At 45.7% G+C, this 16,620-nt stretch overlaps 1 protein-coding gene across 2 annotated transcripts in view; it reads left to right on the forward strand.

Moving 5' to 3' along the window:
* Window positions 1–16,430, forward strand: part of GMPR (guanosine monophosphate reductase) — a 41,446-nt gene extending 25,016 nt beyond the window's left edge. For both annotated transcript variants that reach the window (XM_014878262.2, XM_088169238.1), the window contains exons 8-9: window positions 3,809–3,968; window positions 11,693–16,430. In XM_014878262.2, coding sequence (XP_014733748.1) covers window positions 3,809–3,968; window positions 11,693–11,873 — 341 coding nt within the window. In that variant the 3' untranslated portion in view covers window positions 11,874–16,430. The remainder of the gene's footprint in view (window positions 1–3,808; window positions 3,969–11,692) is intronic.
* Window positions 16,431–16,620: the final 190 nt, after the last annotated feature.

Below are 16,620 nucleotides of genomic sequence, written 5' to 3' on the forward strand. Positions count from 1 at the left end.
ATTGGACTGAGTGGAAGAATTGTGAAGAACCGAGAAAGAGATGTTGAGAAGCTTTAGGGTGCACCTGTGACTTGGTATCAGGACTCAGAGGCAGATTGGGCATTTTGACAGAGGGCAAACAAGGTAGAAGCCTATTTAAAAATGCAAGGAACAGGGAAGCACTGAAGGTGAGGGACAGATATGCTGGGAGAAACATACTTTGAGAGAGACTGCTGGAGTTCTGGAACTGCTGGATGGCAACCTGGTATAGATTCAGTAAACTGAAACTGGGTATAGATTTGGTCACTACCATCTATTAGATGGTATTAGAGATGATAATGAAAAAGATGTCATTTGATAGAAAAGAGCTGTTTTGATGCAGTAATGAGAGAAAGCATGAAAGAAATTTATGCTGGGCTCTCAGATGGTACATACAACTGAACCCTTGGAAAGGCTGGTAACATGAACACATTTTTCAGAATGCTCCAGGGAGGCACTACTGTCTCCTGTTTTAATGATGAGAAGTCAAAGCACAGAAATACTAAGTTCTATTGCCTGAGGTCACATACATTTTTGTGACACAGCCAGGAAAGAATGTGCCTTTTGAATCCTATGCCAGCATCTTTAACACATTACTGCTGTTCCTTACAGCAGTGGTGAGAAGAGATGCAGGAGCAGGGAAGGAAAAGGAAGGAAAAATATGGAAAAGTCAACTGGGGACATACACTAGTTCCAAATTATACCAGATTGCACTGGCTTTTTCTCCTGTTTTCAACAGCTGTGTGTGTACCTATTGCTTCAAAGGCTCACTGGCTCAACTGGAGCACAGGTGAATGTTAATTCCAGGGCAAGCTTTGATCCAGACAAACTTACGCTGCATCTGCCTGGAGGGCTGCCCAGCTCACAAATCTAAGCCTACTCCAGATGAATTTGCACAGAGCCAATCTGGTTATCAGTGACTTGTATAATCAGGCCTACAAAAGACATCTGAGGGACTCTATCCAGATCCAGCAGAACTGTATGAGTGCTGCGAGCTTGGGCTGGCGTCAGCAGTGCTATTCTGTAATGGCTTGAAAGAGGAGGCACTGTGAAATGTGAATGAGCAAAATCAGCTCAGATACAGCTCAGGCCTCAAGGGGAAAGTCAGTGCATGAAAGTGGCATTGTGTAAAACCAGGACGAGTCTGGCCAGCTCTGGGTCAGCTACTGGGATGCTTGCACAACATACCCCATCACGTCCTGTGTTATCTAGGGGGTTGTTGCCAGGTATTCCCAGTCTCCCACAACCTAAAATAATGGCAAGCTGTCAATCTGCACTTGTAAACAAAAGACTGCAGATGGGTGTTGAAAACATCACCAGTGCTTCTGGTGGTTATACAAGAAAAACATGCAGAAGTTAAAGACCATGCTAAAAACGACAACCTCCTGGGCAGATATTGACTGATGGAAACATAATGAAATAGACTTGAAACTTTTAGATATCTTGGCAACACTGAAGCATAGTGGAAGGTTCTGGAGAATTTCGGAGAAGTATATTTAATATGGGCTTGTCATTTCTGGAGCAGCAGGGCAGCAAGCATGTGTCGTTTCAATGTTTAGACGTGCTGCATCTGCTGTAACATAGCTCCTCTCTTCTGGAAAAGCTTGATGAATTATGTTGTAGTTTGCAAAAAGTTACTCAAGTTGGATGAGTTTCAACCCTGTAATTCAAACATATTTGCTTCCCTCCCAAAAATATGCAGCCAAAAGGAAAATAATAAATAGATACTGAAGTGCATAGGAACCAAAATTCTGTGGTTCTTAAGTGTAGATTTCATGTGCCTTTTGCATTATTTGAAGGCTGTAAGACCCACAACCAAAAATGGCACTGGAATTGGGGATCAGGAGATACTATTGACAAGATAGAGTCTAAAATGTCTTTTGGCAAGCTTTTTACTTGTTTAAACGCCCTCTTTGCAGCCTTGACCTCAAATCTGTCCCTCCTTCCTCATGTTTTCTTCCACCCATGAAGAAGACATAAACTAGGTTTCCCACGGTGCTTATTTTTTGCAAAGATGGAACAAGGTTGTGCTAGGTAGCAACAGGAATTTGCCACCAGTAATTAAATGATGAGTATTCCCTTCGTTTTTGGCAGGTTAATAGTAGTAGCAGACATGAGTTGAACCAAGACATTAAAACTCAGCCATCTGAAACAAGAAAGCTCAGGAGAAATCTGCCAGGTAGCTGACATGATAGGACACCTGAATGGGTGCCTGGCTATAAATATTGCTTCTGATGTGCTTTGCACAAGCTTCATTTTTAGTATACCTTTACCATGGACACAGTGTTCCTTTCAAGCAGCCACCAAGCAAAGGGAGGTGAGGTCAGCAGAGCAGCTGGGTGCTCTGCCCCCAGGCACTGCTGCCAGCTCTGCTCTTTGGCAAAGGGGTGGAGGGAGGAACTGGCACACTTTACCTTTGTCATGTGTTCTAAGATCAAAATATTCCCAAATTCAGGTTTGGCAGAAGATGAGCAGATTTGATAGGGATTTCGCTTACTTTTCAGATTTCAAGGTCGAGTGCTATTGTTTGGATAGTGACAGAGATCAGAGCAAATCCTAATGCCAGACTTACCTAATCTTGATCTCCCCATAGTTCAGATGTGTTCTTAGGAGGATGGGTATAGTTCAAGCTCACCTGCTTTCTGTAAAGTGTGGTTTATAGCTCAGTTCTTCAGCCAGTTCTGGGAAGAAGCTGAGCAGAGGGGAGGCCTGTTCTGACACATACACGTTGAAGAAGTGAACAGAGTATGAACAGGAAAATCCTTTGTTTCAGGGGTAGGTCACCACAGGCTCATAAAAGACTAAAAGCCAAATTTTTCCAAGCAAGACTAGATATGCCAAAATATCACAGGAGGAGCTGCTGGTGGAATAGTTCCAGCCCAGCTGGAAATATTGGAGATCACAGTAGAAAATTAAGAATGATTCCAAAAACCTTCTTCCTGGTCTTACTCCCAGTGGAGCCAATTTCATGGTTTAAAAAGCCAGAGGAGATAGACAGACTGAACAGTCATGATTGAATATTCAGTGTTGCTACTCAGTATCTGGAACATATTTAGGACTTGTAGCTATGGGTTAGATCTCCTTTGTGGTGCTTGCTGAGAACCACAGAACCCAGGAGTGGTGGTCCTTGGCCTAGAGTTTTTAAACAGGAACTAAATGCAGACCCATCCAGATCTCTTTGAGTAGGAATCATCCAGAATGACCCTGAACACATACGGCTGATGGACTTGAAAAATCTATAATTTCAGTTAAAAATCTGCTTGTTTTATGTCATTGTTGGGAGGATTACATTACATTCATGAGTCTGCTTTCCTTCAGGGTACATTCCCACTCACCACTTGTGGCCTAGAAAGCTCTTGAAGTAGGAACCATCTACTTCTCTGTACACCATTGACCACAACAGGTCCCAGCCCTGTATTTAGGTCTTCTGATTAATGCAGTCACAGTTAATAAGGAATCGTGCTCAGATACTATTTTGAAGTAAAGGGTTAAAACTGAATTTGAAAATAAAAGACCGGGGGGGGGGGGGTAGAGTAGAATAATCTATATCTTTGTCATTGTAACAGAAAAGTTTTGTTTTCCATTTAAAGTACCAGAGAAATACAATTCAGCCTGTGTCAGTTCTACAGTAAAGCTTTTCTTCCAAGTTTGCTGTGACTATTACAGGAGAGGACTCTGTAGCAAACTATTAAATGCTAGCTATTGTTTCTGGAGATCACTGTGTTCTTGCTTTGGCTTTCACCTTCTTCTCCTTTCCCTGCTTTCTTACGTGTCTCTCTGCTGATCACAGGAGCTGGTGCTGACTTCGTCATGATTGGAGGAATGTTTGCAGGCCATGATCAGTGTGCTGGAGATATTATAGAAAGGAATGGCAAGAAGATGAAACTGTTCTATGGAATGAGCTCTGATACAGCCATGAAGAAGCATGCAGGAGGGGTTGCTGAATACAGGTATGAATTCCACACAGGAGCAATTGCAGTGAGCCATCCATCCAGGAACTTTTGGAACAGAATTGTGCTGAAGGAAACAGGCCTATGCTACTACTCCCATTGAAGAAGCTGTTGCCTGCACTTACGACAGCAGATATGAGGGAGGGATGGCATCCAGAGGGAGACAGGGAGAAAGAGCTGGGGTTGGCTAGCTGAGACAGTGATGTTCACTCATTTGCAGCTGGTGTGGTGTGCTGTCACTGCCGCACAAGCTGTGTGGTCTGGGATTGCTCTTTCAGGATGTATATGAACTAAATGCTGGAACATGACATACCAGGCTGCAGTTTCTGTCCCTCTGCTTGTCCACATTGGGTGTAGGGATTCTCAGCTGACCCACATGTTTCCTTATGATTGCAGAAAGTGGGTGCTGGTGAACTGGTGAAGCTCAGCTGGGGTTTCCCCAGTACAGAGATGAGGGCCCAGGACCTCCAAAGCACTCAGTCACCAGCAGCTGCTCTGGGACTCCCTTCTGCATTTGTAGGGCAGTCTTCTTAGGCAGCAGAAGCCTGCTGTACAGTTTTTCCACCCCTCTTCTGGTAACAGAGCACCGGAGTAGCCTCAAATAATGTAGAATGCAGAAGCTTAGTTTTTGAGCTAAATCCTCAGGGGAGGGGAAAGGAAGACAGATTTTGCAAAGGAATCTGTTGTCCATTGCTGAGAATTTTGACTTTTTGAAAAAGCAGATGACATCAGAAAACCTCTATGTCTTTTCTGTTACGAGTGGCAGTCTTAGTCACTACTCTTGGACAACATGGTTCTTACACACTTCATTGAAGAATTACTCTTGTCTAACAGTAAACACTGGTTTATTGAGGGGGTCCCTTTTTATTCTTCTCTGCTGGCATAGATTCAGGCTCTGGTCCCATCTGGTAAACTGCTGTTTGCAAGAGTCTCAGACACGGTGACCTGACCTGCAATTCCAGCCAGATACTCAGGATTGATGTGTTTTGTTGGCCTCATCTGCTACAACCACTCCAGCATACAGGTTTTTCCCAACGTGTCCAGCTGCTACCCTGGGTAAGAGTTGCAGCTCTGTAAAGGTGACAGCACAGAATGTAAAGCAGAATGGGATCCACAAAACAAAATGGGATTCATGCTTTGATACAGAGACAAGCTGATAGATAGCAATCCCAGATGTCATGCTAGATAGAAGGATCTTTGATCCCATCTCCTGTTTTCCACCCCAGTGTTGACTTCTCTGGTGGTTTTTGTCTGCACCATAAAATTGTGCACTTGTTCACATGGCACTCAGTGGAGTGCAAAGTGGTAAAACTTAGCCTTCTTCAAAGCATTTACAACCATCTCCTTTGGCCTAAATTGTGGCATTACAGAATCCTTTGGGTTGGAAGGGACCTTTATGGTTTATCTAGTCCAACCTCCCTATAATGAGCAGGGGCATCTTCAACTAGATCAGATTGCTCAGAGCCCTGTCCAGCTTGGCCTTGAGTGTTTCCGGGCATGGGACATCCACCAGCTCTCTGGGCAACCTGTTCAGTGTTTTTGCTTTCAAACACAACTGTTTATTTGCAGAAGAAAGAGCTGCACAAGCTGCCATCTGCATCTGAGATGAGCTGAAATGATGCACTAGAAAGATGTGCTTGCATATCTCTAAGCTTTGATTCACTTTGGGTTCATATGCCACTTCCCAGAAGCAGAATACAGTTTAGGAGCTCTTTTTTCTTTTTTGTCCTCCGGCAAGTCTGCTCATCATCAAAGCCTCTGAACAAATGGTCTGAGTGGACAGCTCTAGTAAGTGTCTCATAATATAAAAGTGGCCACTGCCAATTACACAGTGGTGCTGGCAACCTTTTACCTGAATGATCATTTCCTGTCCCATGCTTTAGTCAGCTGGAGTGTGGGAAGGGCCTGATGTTGTTCAGGCACGTAGTTAATGGCAGCTCCCTGAGAGATCACAGAGCAGCCCAAGAGTGTTGCATGGATCTCAGTGCAGCACAGTCATTAGGGCCTGGCCTCCACAGAGCTGGTGAAACTTGCAGGAAGAGTTTGAGAAAGTTGCCTGTGCCAGAGGAACAAAGACTAAGGCAGCTCTTAAATTCTTTTGTACTTAGTTAGGTATGTGTGATCTGGCAACAAAATTTATTACAGTAGAACTAATTGACATTGATCCCTCCTAAAAATGAGATAAAGTGCAAGTATACCATCTTTTAGGAGCAAAGGATGTAGAGAAAGAAATACTGAGCTGTATTTAGCTCAGTCTAGACAAACCTTTGAAGTCATTATGGGCGATACTATACAAATTCGGCTTGCTCCATCGCTGTATTTGGATTTGCATCCTCAATTTGAGAATTCCCTGGGGACCAGGTTCTGAAACTTTCTCAGCATCAAGGGAGCAGGAGCACAATCTGAAATTTTTAGTCCCTGTTGAGATACTGCATTTCTGTGCCACTAATAGGTAGCATAGAAGGAGTCTCCCACTCTACTGCTAGATACAACAGCTCCAAACACTAAATCTGTGAGCCTTGTCTCTTAACTAGGAAAGTGCTGATACTCATCTTCACTGTATGGCCATGACACTGAGCTGGTTACCTGTACCAGCCTTGGGCTCGGTCTTCCTTGGCCTGTCCCAGCAGGAGTATCACTGTGGTCTAAAAATAGTAGCTGCTAAATCCAGCATTGTAAATGTGCTGAGCATTACAGGGGGATTTGAAACAGCACAAAGTTTCCATTGAATTGCTCTTATAGTAAAAGTTACTTTTACTATAAGAATAATAATAAACGATAATAAAGTTTAATCATTTCCTAGTTTAGCTGATGGCAAGCTTGAACCAAAAGGGTTTTTAGTCAGCATTTTAAATGCTGGATCCCAAACTTGACCCAAACAGGTCACGTCAGTGGGGCTCTTTTATATGCATTTAAAAAGTACAGCTGTAAGTCTGTATTGGTGACCCAAATAAGCTGTTTTGTCTTTAAAAGAGCCTGAACATTCACAGTGTATTATTCGAGCAGTGGGGAGCTCAGTGTGCTCAGTCTCCTGCAGAACCAGACTGCTTGTCATTTCACTTCATCTTCTCAAAATTACATATGTTGGCTGGAGAACCTGAGCCTGCAACAGTTACATTAAAACTGACAGATAAGGTGAGATGGCTGTAGCAGGGAATAAAGTAATGAGAGTAATTGTTTTTGTAATGAATATGTCAAGCTGATCCCATTTAATCCATGTACTCACTTTCATTAATCTTATGTCATTTATATATTGGCTTATTTTTACATTTTCACCTCCTTCCATGAGGAATGTGGATCAGAGCTGGGGATTTCTGAAAGGCAATTTTTATGTTTCTTTTGTGGGAGAAGAGCAATAAGGCAAGCAGGGATTGAGGCTGCATGCAGTATTGTTCAGTTCGAGCCAATTTGTTTTTGTTAACCCTTTTGAAATTTCACAGGTTTTGTGTGAACGCTGCAGTTCTATTGTGGCCACTCAGCAATTCACAGCTGCTACTAAGCTGGGTTTGGGCACTTTATATTAACTGCAGGGTGAAATTTTGGCCACAGAGACAGAATAGCACCAACTGCTGGCTGCTTCTTACCATCTTGTGTATCCCAAGTGACAGCCTGGAAGACCTGCCCCCAGTTCCTCCATTTCTTAAATGCCCCACTCAAAAGATTGCTTCATGCCAGGGCAGCCTGACCCCTTTATTCTGATCGACATTTTGCTGGGCTGACAGAGCACCATCACACGTGCTTCATCCCTTGCAGCCTGCCAGGATTCCCACTCACCACACACACATACCTCCATGCAGCAGCCTTCAGCTGGCCAGGAGGGGACTGCAGACCGGGCTTTGTGCAAAAAGTCTGAAGCAAATCGTTCTCCCTTTCTATTCAGTGGCTGGCAAGAGCCAGAGTTACTGCTGAGAGCATCTGAGCACACCTTTCCCAGCTGCTGGGAGCCTCAATTGCTCTGTCATCACCTTTCTTTCTGAGAAGGGGTCGCTTTTGGGTCATAACTCCAGGAGAGATGTCAGAGCTGCAAAACCCTCAGCAGTTCCTGCTGACTTGCTTATGCAGCTCTCTGCCAAGTGTGCCAGCTTTTGTGACAGCCCGTGTAATCCATTGTCATGGTTTATCCCGGCAGGCAGCTAAACACCACCCAGGCGCTCGCTCACTCTACCCCCCAGTGGGATGGGAGAGAGAATTGGGAAAAAAACAACAAAATTCATGGGTTGAGATAAAGACAGTTTAGTAGGACAGAAAGGGAAGGGATAATAATAGCAAGAGCAATAATAATATACAAAACAAGTTATACACAGTATTTCACCACTCGCCAAACAATGCCCAGCCAGTTCCTGAGCAGTGGCCCCAGCCAGCTTTCCCTCCTAGTTTATATACTGAGCATGTTGCCATATGGTATGGCGTGTCCCTTTGGCCAGTTTGGGTCAGCTGTCCTGGCTGTCCCCCATCCCAGCTTCTTGTGCCCCCCAGCCTACTTGCTGGTGTGAGGAAGAGGAGAGTTCTTGACTTGCAGTGAGCACATCTTGGCAATAACTAAAACACTGGTGTATTGTCAACATTGAGGGCTGTCCACAGGACACAGTCCCTTTACAGCTGTCCCTTTTCTGGCATGAGTCACAGGGATTACAGTTCCTCTGGAAGTGGCTTGGACCTTTGGCTTGGACCACCTCCTTTCAAGAATGCTTCTAGCTGCACATCTCCTCAGGTGTGTCCAGGTGTGTCCCCTCTCCCAGTGGCCACTGCTGTTTCATAAATACACTTGAGGAAAGGTGTCATGTGCTCCTCTGACTCGCTGAAAATTTGGTGGCTCACACCATGTTTGGAGCCAGGTGGAGCCATCTTTGGCATGATGTAGGTCATGGTCTTCTCCTACACAGGTCACACTGGCCCCCTGTGTCACCTGAACCCTACAATGTTTGCCTAGCACAGCACCTGTGTAGTTGCTGGTGGTAGTTGGCTGGGTGCTTATCACATTGGGCACTGATGAATGTATTAACAGGGTGTTTGGACATAAATAATTTGGGCATGCATGCATGAGCTGATTGGATGCTTATGCAAAAATTACTGGCCATTCATGCATGAATTAATTGGGCACTCATGCATTAAATTATTCAGTGCTCATGCATGAACTAATTTGGCACTCACACAAGAACACAGCAAGCCCAGCAATTTATAGGCTATACATTCACTCCTCGGCAAGGCATGCATTGGGGAACTCTTAGAACATTAATCCAATATGAACTCTTTGGACATCATCACAGTCTTAATGTACTTAAGTTAAAAACTCTCTTTTTCCTCCCTTTGGACCAGCCCCTAGGGATTAACACTGTAGCAGTACACTTACTAAATGTCTCTCCTCCATCCTGAGCACTGTGTGAAAGGGGTTAACATGTGGTTATATACACATATGGATACAGATCCCACCCCTGGGCCAGACTACAGCAGTTAATTGTGCACCAGTGTATGCATACACCTAGTAAAATTCCACTCAGGCTTCTCTGGGAACCAGGTGACTCCTCAGCTCAGTCTAAGCAACATGTTATCTCTTAAGAACCCCTTTCCTCTGGGGACAAGACTGTTCGGCTTGATGTTAGCACAGCTTGAGTATATATTCATCAGGAACTTCATCCTCTCATCCCTGTGGACAAGGCTGTGGAGCTAACCTCATGCCTCTCTTCTAGCGTGTTTTCCCCAGTGTGGTATCTACAGGTTACTCCTTGATCAACAGCACATCCCACCAGCTCATCAGCTGGCACTCTGAGGAGCAGTAGCAAGTGTTTAGGTGTCATAGCTTTGGGGCTGTGTCATTAGGCGTTCACCACTTCTGTAGATCCAAAGCCTAAAGTGGCAACCCACAAGCTCCAGCTTCCTAACACCACTGTAGCCACTGCAGGGACATCTCCCAGGGCAGTGGCTGTAACCATCACCCATTTCTGTAATTTCTCACTGAAAAAAGGACCACCAAGTGTTCATGCTCGTAGGAGCAACGCGCAACTTATGACCCACAGGATGGTCAGGCATGAATTAGCAGGGAATTTACTTTGAACTGATGGTGCATTCATGCATCAGGTAATTCACCTCTCATGCATGAACTGCATGAATTGAGTAAACCTTGCACTCCTTGCTCAGAACAGCATGCAGAGCTTTTCAGGTGGCAGGATGTGGTAGAATTTTTACTGGTTTCAGCAAATCCCAGACATGCACTGTCTCTCACAATCTCGCAGGAAGTTCCCGGGAGCCTGAGCTCAATCTCACAACTGTGACTGGAAGAGGTAGGCATGGCCAAAAAGCCAGAATAGTGGCATGAGTGTAATTTCGTGGGTCCAGCCTTTTCCTGCTGGCCCTAGAGCTGAAAATAAAAGCCTGGGAAGTCCCAGCAGCACGGCCATACAACAGACTCTTAAGTCCTGGCAGCCTGTGAGATGCCAGTGGCACATCCGTCTTCCATTGACCACTCACTGCAGAGTCTATTTTAGAGTTTCAAGAAAGAGTCAATTACTCATCAGATGTAAGGAGATTAATCATGGCTCCTTACTCACATGGCATATCAACACGTCGCCTTTATTGTCTCCCTAGGGCTGTGACCTCACATTTAAACTAACAGGATGAAATATAGCCAGGCTCACATTGAAGTATCTCCACACAGCAGCTGTTGCTTTTGTTAATGTTTCACAAATGGAGCCTACAAACAGGCATGCCCTTTCTTGTACTATCACCTGGAAACTTTTTTAAGGAAGAAGCAAATAAAACCACATTTAGAACAATGACATACTGCTGCTGTGATTTCTGCCTCCATTTTATAGGGCAGAAGGAAAGCGCCTCCTCTTCCCTCCACATTTGTCTTAGACCCTCCCTTCCCAAGGCTTGCCTTTCCAGATGAGCCAGTGTGCCAGGCAGAATGAGCTATCTCCAAAGTGTAGTGAGATCAGCTGCTGATTAAGGGTCTCTGCTACAGGAGGGATTGCTGAACATGGGGCTGGAGAAAGCTGGAGGAGGAGTGCAAGTTATTTGCCTGGATTCTTCCATCGTGCAACTCTTCAGATGTGCTTTTTGGGAACAGTGCAGTCTGTGCTGGCATGCACCAGCACTTGACAGTATTCACAGCACTGCTATTTCTCTGGCCTTTTTGCCTGGCACTGAATTGTGCTAGATCACCTTTCAGCTTCAAGGGACAGCTGTGCAGAAGGTTTCTGTAACAGGTTTCCCACACTCTCTGTGAGTTCTGGAGAATCACACTGGTAGGAGACAGCCAGAGCAATCCCATCTGTGTCTGATCAGTGACGCGGGACAGAGCCCAGGGGCTGTGAAGCCTCTATAGAGCTGTGCTGGGTGGTGCCTGCAGAGAACCAGCTCCAACATTTCTCTGTTTGAGCCTGGCTGTTCCTTACATTTTAAAGCTTGCAGCTCTCACAGTCAAATTTACCTTTCAATAAAGCTGGAAGTTCCACTAGGCAGATGGTAGAGGGGAGGAAGGGGCAGATCTGTAAATAAACTCATGGGATATTGGAGCATCTACAAGATCTGTCTGCTTCTACTTCTCAGTGTTGGTGGTGAGTGGAGCTGAGGCATTTCAGTGCTTGAGAGCACCAAGCAGCAAGCAGTAAAGCTGGGGGCACGTTTGTAAACTGCAGCCTGCAGAGTTAAGCTCCACATTGCTCCATTAAACACACTCGTGTTTTGCATCCAGACGTGAATGCAGTGACTGATCTCTTCTCCAGGGCTTCGGAGGGCAAGACTGTGGAGGTACCATACAAAGGGGATGTGGAACACACCATCCTGGACATCCTCGGGGGGCTGCGCTCCACCTGCACCTACGTGGGAGCTGCCAAACTCAAGGAACTGAGCAAGAGAACGACATTTATCCGGGTCACCCAGCAGCACAACGAGGTCTTCTCCTAGCCTAGGTCTGGGGGGCTGGAGAGAGGGGTGGGGGAGAAGAGCAGAAAGGGCTGCTCTTTTCCTTTGCTTTCTCCTCCATGTTGTGTTAGTGGCAAACTTCCCTCTCAGAACAGCAGTGTTATAGCCATTGGCTATGGCTGGGATTTGGAAGGGGAAGGTCATGCTATTAACACAGTGCCATTGATTCAAAATGCAATAGCCTCATCTTTTATTGTTGTGCCTATTTTATTTTTTAATCAACATTTCTTCACCTGTTTTTCCCCCTCTGATAAATGGCTGCTGAAACCCCAGTTAACAAGGAATTAGCTTGTACAGACATGGCTCTTAATGCCTGCACACATTCACACATTCCCTTTTTTAAGACTGACCTGTCAGCTACCACCACTTTCTGGCAGTGCACCTTTCAGAAATTGCAGGCTAGGAGAGAAAATGATACAAGGAATTGCATGGAGAAATAAAAAATCAAATTCTCTTAGTCTTTTTTCTGGCTAAAGAAGAGATGTTAGGGCACAACTGCCAGCCTGCAAAATGTCAGAGGTGGATGGTAGATGAGGCCTGGCTGTTGGTGACATGTGATGGTAAAAATGCCAGCTCTCTCTCACTTTCAGTTCACAGGGCTGATGTTGCTGTTCTTACTTAAACCTCCCTATTCAGTGGACTTGCCCCTTCAGAGAAGCTGGCACTGAATGTAACAAAACTGTGCTGGCCCCCCTGCCCCCATCTGAGGAGATCATTCAGAAGCTTTTCAGAGCTTGCCTGCTTTATCATGAGTGCAGTTATTGAATTACCTGGGTTCCTGTTTTACCTGCTCTCTGGAAACAGGTTTTTAAGACATTGAAACTCAGCAGCTGTAACCCTGACAAGAGGGAATGGTTCTTGCAGTCCGCCGTGTTCCCTTGCCTGCTCACATCCATTTAGCAAAAATGTAAAAATGCTGTGCAGTGCATTGTCTGTGGCCAGGTGGAGGAGACCAGAGGGATCAAATTGCCTTCTGGTTATGTGGTACCACTGCTTTGCAGTCCTTGACATCATGTAAAGCAAGATAGAGCTTTTGGCAGAACAGCCTGGTTGATTGCAAGACACAGTCAGGCTGATTTGGAGTTAAAGCATTTGCTCTAGAGGCAGTAATGAATGTTTGAGACTCTGCATAACACTTCAGTAAAGTGTAATGGTCTGATAATTAATTGATAAATCACAATGAAAGTTTCTTTGGAAATACACGTTGCATCCACGACTACCACAGTAGCTCGATATGATAAATGATGTAAAAGTGAGCACTAATGAATTAATAATGCTTGGCCACTTACTTTGAACTGCTACTGAGATCATAATGCAGCTGATATTACTTCAGTACTTCAGAATCTTACTTTCCCCTCCTGTAGACATCTGTGGAAAGAGGCAGGCTTCCTTTGAAAAGCAAAAAAGTGATCTGTAGGAAAAGGAATAGCAAAGAGAAACTCTAGACTGGACTGCTGGACTGCTCAAAAAGTCAATCACAAGGACTGGTACAACTGACCTTGCTGAGAAACAAATCTGGGCCACAAGCTGATGCCTGGTGATTTTTAAGTGTGTTGTGCACATTAGAAAAAGCACAGGATATCTTCTAAATTGCCTGGTATTTTAAATGTCTTCCATTTAATATGCAGGACGTACTTCTTACTTCACTTCTGTGAATCCAGGCCCTGATCTCTGTTCCTTCCAGCCTGGAAGCATCATGTTAAGAGAATGCCAGGCTTCTTCACCACAGAAAGGCACTAGCCCAGAGCAGAGGCAGTGTGACCTCTCTGCATCAGTACAGCTGTGGGACAGCACTGGTCCTCTATTGATGTGATGTGAGGGGGAAGCAAATGGACACTTCTGTCAGGAATGGGGTTAGACCACCAGAGCCCAGGCCTGACCACAGGAGTGTCTCCACACCTGTGCCTTCACACGTGGGAAGTGCAGCGCTCTGCTGGTCTCATGCCCACTCTCACTAGCGCTTTTCTACTTTTTTTAGCTACATTTCTAAGTGGAATTTAAGAAATACATATGCATATAAAATATATATATATATATTTGTAAGCATTTTTTTAAAAGATCATGCACACACCAAACCGAGCAGCTTCATGATGGCCTCAGAACAGTTTCTTTTCCAAAGGGCAGGTGCTGGGGGCAAGGGGAGGCTGCCTCTCCACAAGTGTGGCAAATGGGGTTATTCTTACACCTGCTTTCCTTCCCCTCCTGCACATACCTCTGATCAGTGACTAATAGGAGAGGGACAGGTTATTCTTAAGCTGTCCCCCAAATTCTTCAGGCTGTGAATGACATTGATGTAATGGATGGTGACTGATAATGTTTTGATGTTAGGTATTTGGTTTTCTAAATAGCAGTTCTTACCATTGTTTTGATAAACAACAGCATGTTTTCTTTCATTTTCTCCTCTCCAGAAGGGAGCAGGAGAGAGAAATGAGATGCAGAAAGGCTGAACTGGTGGCATGTCTGCATCTCGCCCAGTTATATGTGAATTTTGTTCAGGAATAACCCTCAGCTATGTCAGTGCTCACCACTGACTCTGTACGTGGGCTGCTCTGAGACAGGCTGGAAAATACAAAAAATAAAAAAAGGCACTTGAGTCCCCCTTTAACACCTATTCCTGTACTGCAGTCGTTTCCCTGATCTTTCCTTAGCTCCAGCTCCTGTACCCTGCTCAAACCTGTTGCCACTCCCACAAGGAACTGAGGCAGAAGGAGCCAGGAACACACCTTGTCTGGCAGGATGGTCCAAGTCAAGACCACAACCACTGACAAATGCCATATGCCATTTGTAGATCTACCTCACCTGCACATCTAACTGGGCTCTTTGTTATTTGGTGTCCTTTTGTGGGAAATGGAATTTGTAAGTGCTTAATAATGCTTAATGTTGAGTGATTCTGCGTAACCAGGTCTCCTCTAACCCTATGCCCCAACCCCATCCTGTCCAGAGGAATGCTGTGAGTGTGACAGCCTGTACTGTAGGCCAGGGCCATGCCTGCTTCCCCCAGCCAGGCAAGTGTTGAGCTCCCAAGAGCAGTGTTGAGGTTCCCACTGGCTCCACAGGGGTGCAGTTTAACATACCAAAGATCTACAAGTGGGGATGCTGAAAAGGGCAACATTACATCATTAAGCAGTCCCTGGTGAGCATGTCTGCCTGTGGCTTCTTGAAACATAAGGACACCTCTAACACCCCTGGAGCTCCCAGTCCTGCCGTGGGGTTGCCTTACTGCAGCACAGTTTGCATAGTGGGCTCCTGCCCACAGAGTCTGTCTACCAGAACTCTCCTTGGAAGGGAAGGGCTCAGCACAGGAGTGGCCTTGCTCACTCCCCAGTGACTGTGTGGTGGCTTCAAGGAGTGCACTGTGCTCGTGGACACCTCCTTGTTGTAGGTGTAAGCAGTTGTTAAAGGGGTGGGCCTTGAGCCAGCATCCTGACAGATGCAAAACAAGCCACACACAAAACACATTCCCATCTGCTCATTGGAACAGCCAGTCCCCCATTGGCCATGGGACAGAGGTTTCAGCTGTGCTGTGGTGCAGCTTTCTTCTCGTTTAGGGCATGGTGGGGTTGAATGTACGATGGGGACACCCTGTAAATACGGAGAGTTGTAAGCAAGATCAGAAGAAGCCTCTGTTTGGGGGAGCTTTCCTATATAAAATGTGCCTGTCTCTTCTTTCAGCTAGTCAATAGCAGGGGTAGAAAGGATGATGAGGAAGAAATGTGGCAGCTGTTGGCCAAGCCCCACTGTGTTGGGACAGGTGCTTTCAGTCAAGGACATGGGGAGAGTTTGAAGCTCTTTTGAACCAAGCACTCCTTACTTTATACCTGTTGAACTCCACTCTCGTGACAGACTTGTTGCTGCAGCTTTCTGACACTGTATGTCCAGTGTCTATTCATCACCATCTCACATCCCCCACCAGGGGATGGTGCTGTTTAGCTGCTAATAACAGTTTTACACCAAAAATTCTTCTTTGGAGCCAGGAGGGTTTTTGCAACCAGCGCCAGGTTTGGCCTTGTGTAGAAGAGAGGGGGGAGAAAAAAAAAGCCAAGGCCCAAGAACAGCAGTTTGCCCTCTGCAGCAGCCAGGGCCAGGCGGTGGGAGAGGACCAGCCCTTCCCTGCGGGCTGGGAACTGCAGAGGTGGCCTGTTGAATCATGTCTCGAGTAGATGCTGGCACAGCTCTGCACTCAGGACAGACCACCCCCTGCAGCCTTAGCTTCATTTGTGGTCACCCAGATGCTTCAGCGAGCCCTCCCCAACATTAATTTGACTCAGTGTTTGCTGGCTAAAGTTTCGATACATAAATCAGCAGTCTGGAGTCCAGAACTCCCTGCTGTTGCCTGTGATAACTGTGAACTGCTTCTGTGTCATTGGCCAAACAGCTGATGGGCTTTCAGTGTTTTGCTGCTCTGCTCGGCCCTGCTGAGATGGTGATGAGAGCACTGCCCTCCTTCCCTCTGCTGTGGTATCCCTGTGTGCGTGGCCCAATCATCCCAACTGCTCCCAAGTTTTTGTTTTTGTTGTGCAATAAAGAGCTTCATCCTGACAGGCTGCAGAGCGTTTTATGGCCATGGGTGGGAGGGTGCAGGCGCCCTTTGGCATCATCACAAATAAAAGCCAATGCTCTCAAATGCATTGCCAGGGTGGGGCTGAGGGAGGACGGGGCAGAGAATTAAATTGGAAAAATTATGTCCCTAGGAAAGCTCTCTCCCCTTCAGTCATAAAAGACAAAACAC

Source organism: Sturnus vulgaris, chromosome 1 (genome assembly GCF_052056855.1).
Source record: "Sturnus vulgaris isolate bStuVul1 chromosome 1, bStuVul1.hap1, whole genome shotgun sequence".
Taxonomy (NCBI): Eukaryota; Metazoa; Chordata; class Aves; order Passeriformes; family Sturnidae; genus Sturnus; species Sturnus vulgaris.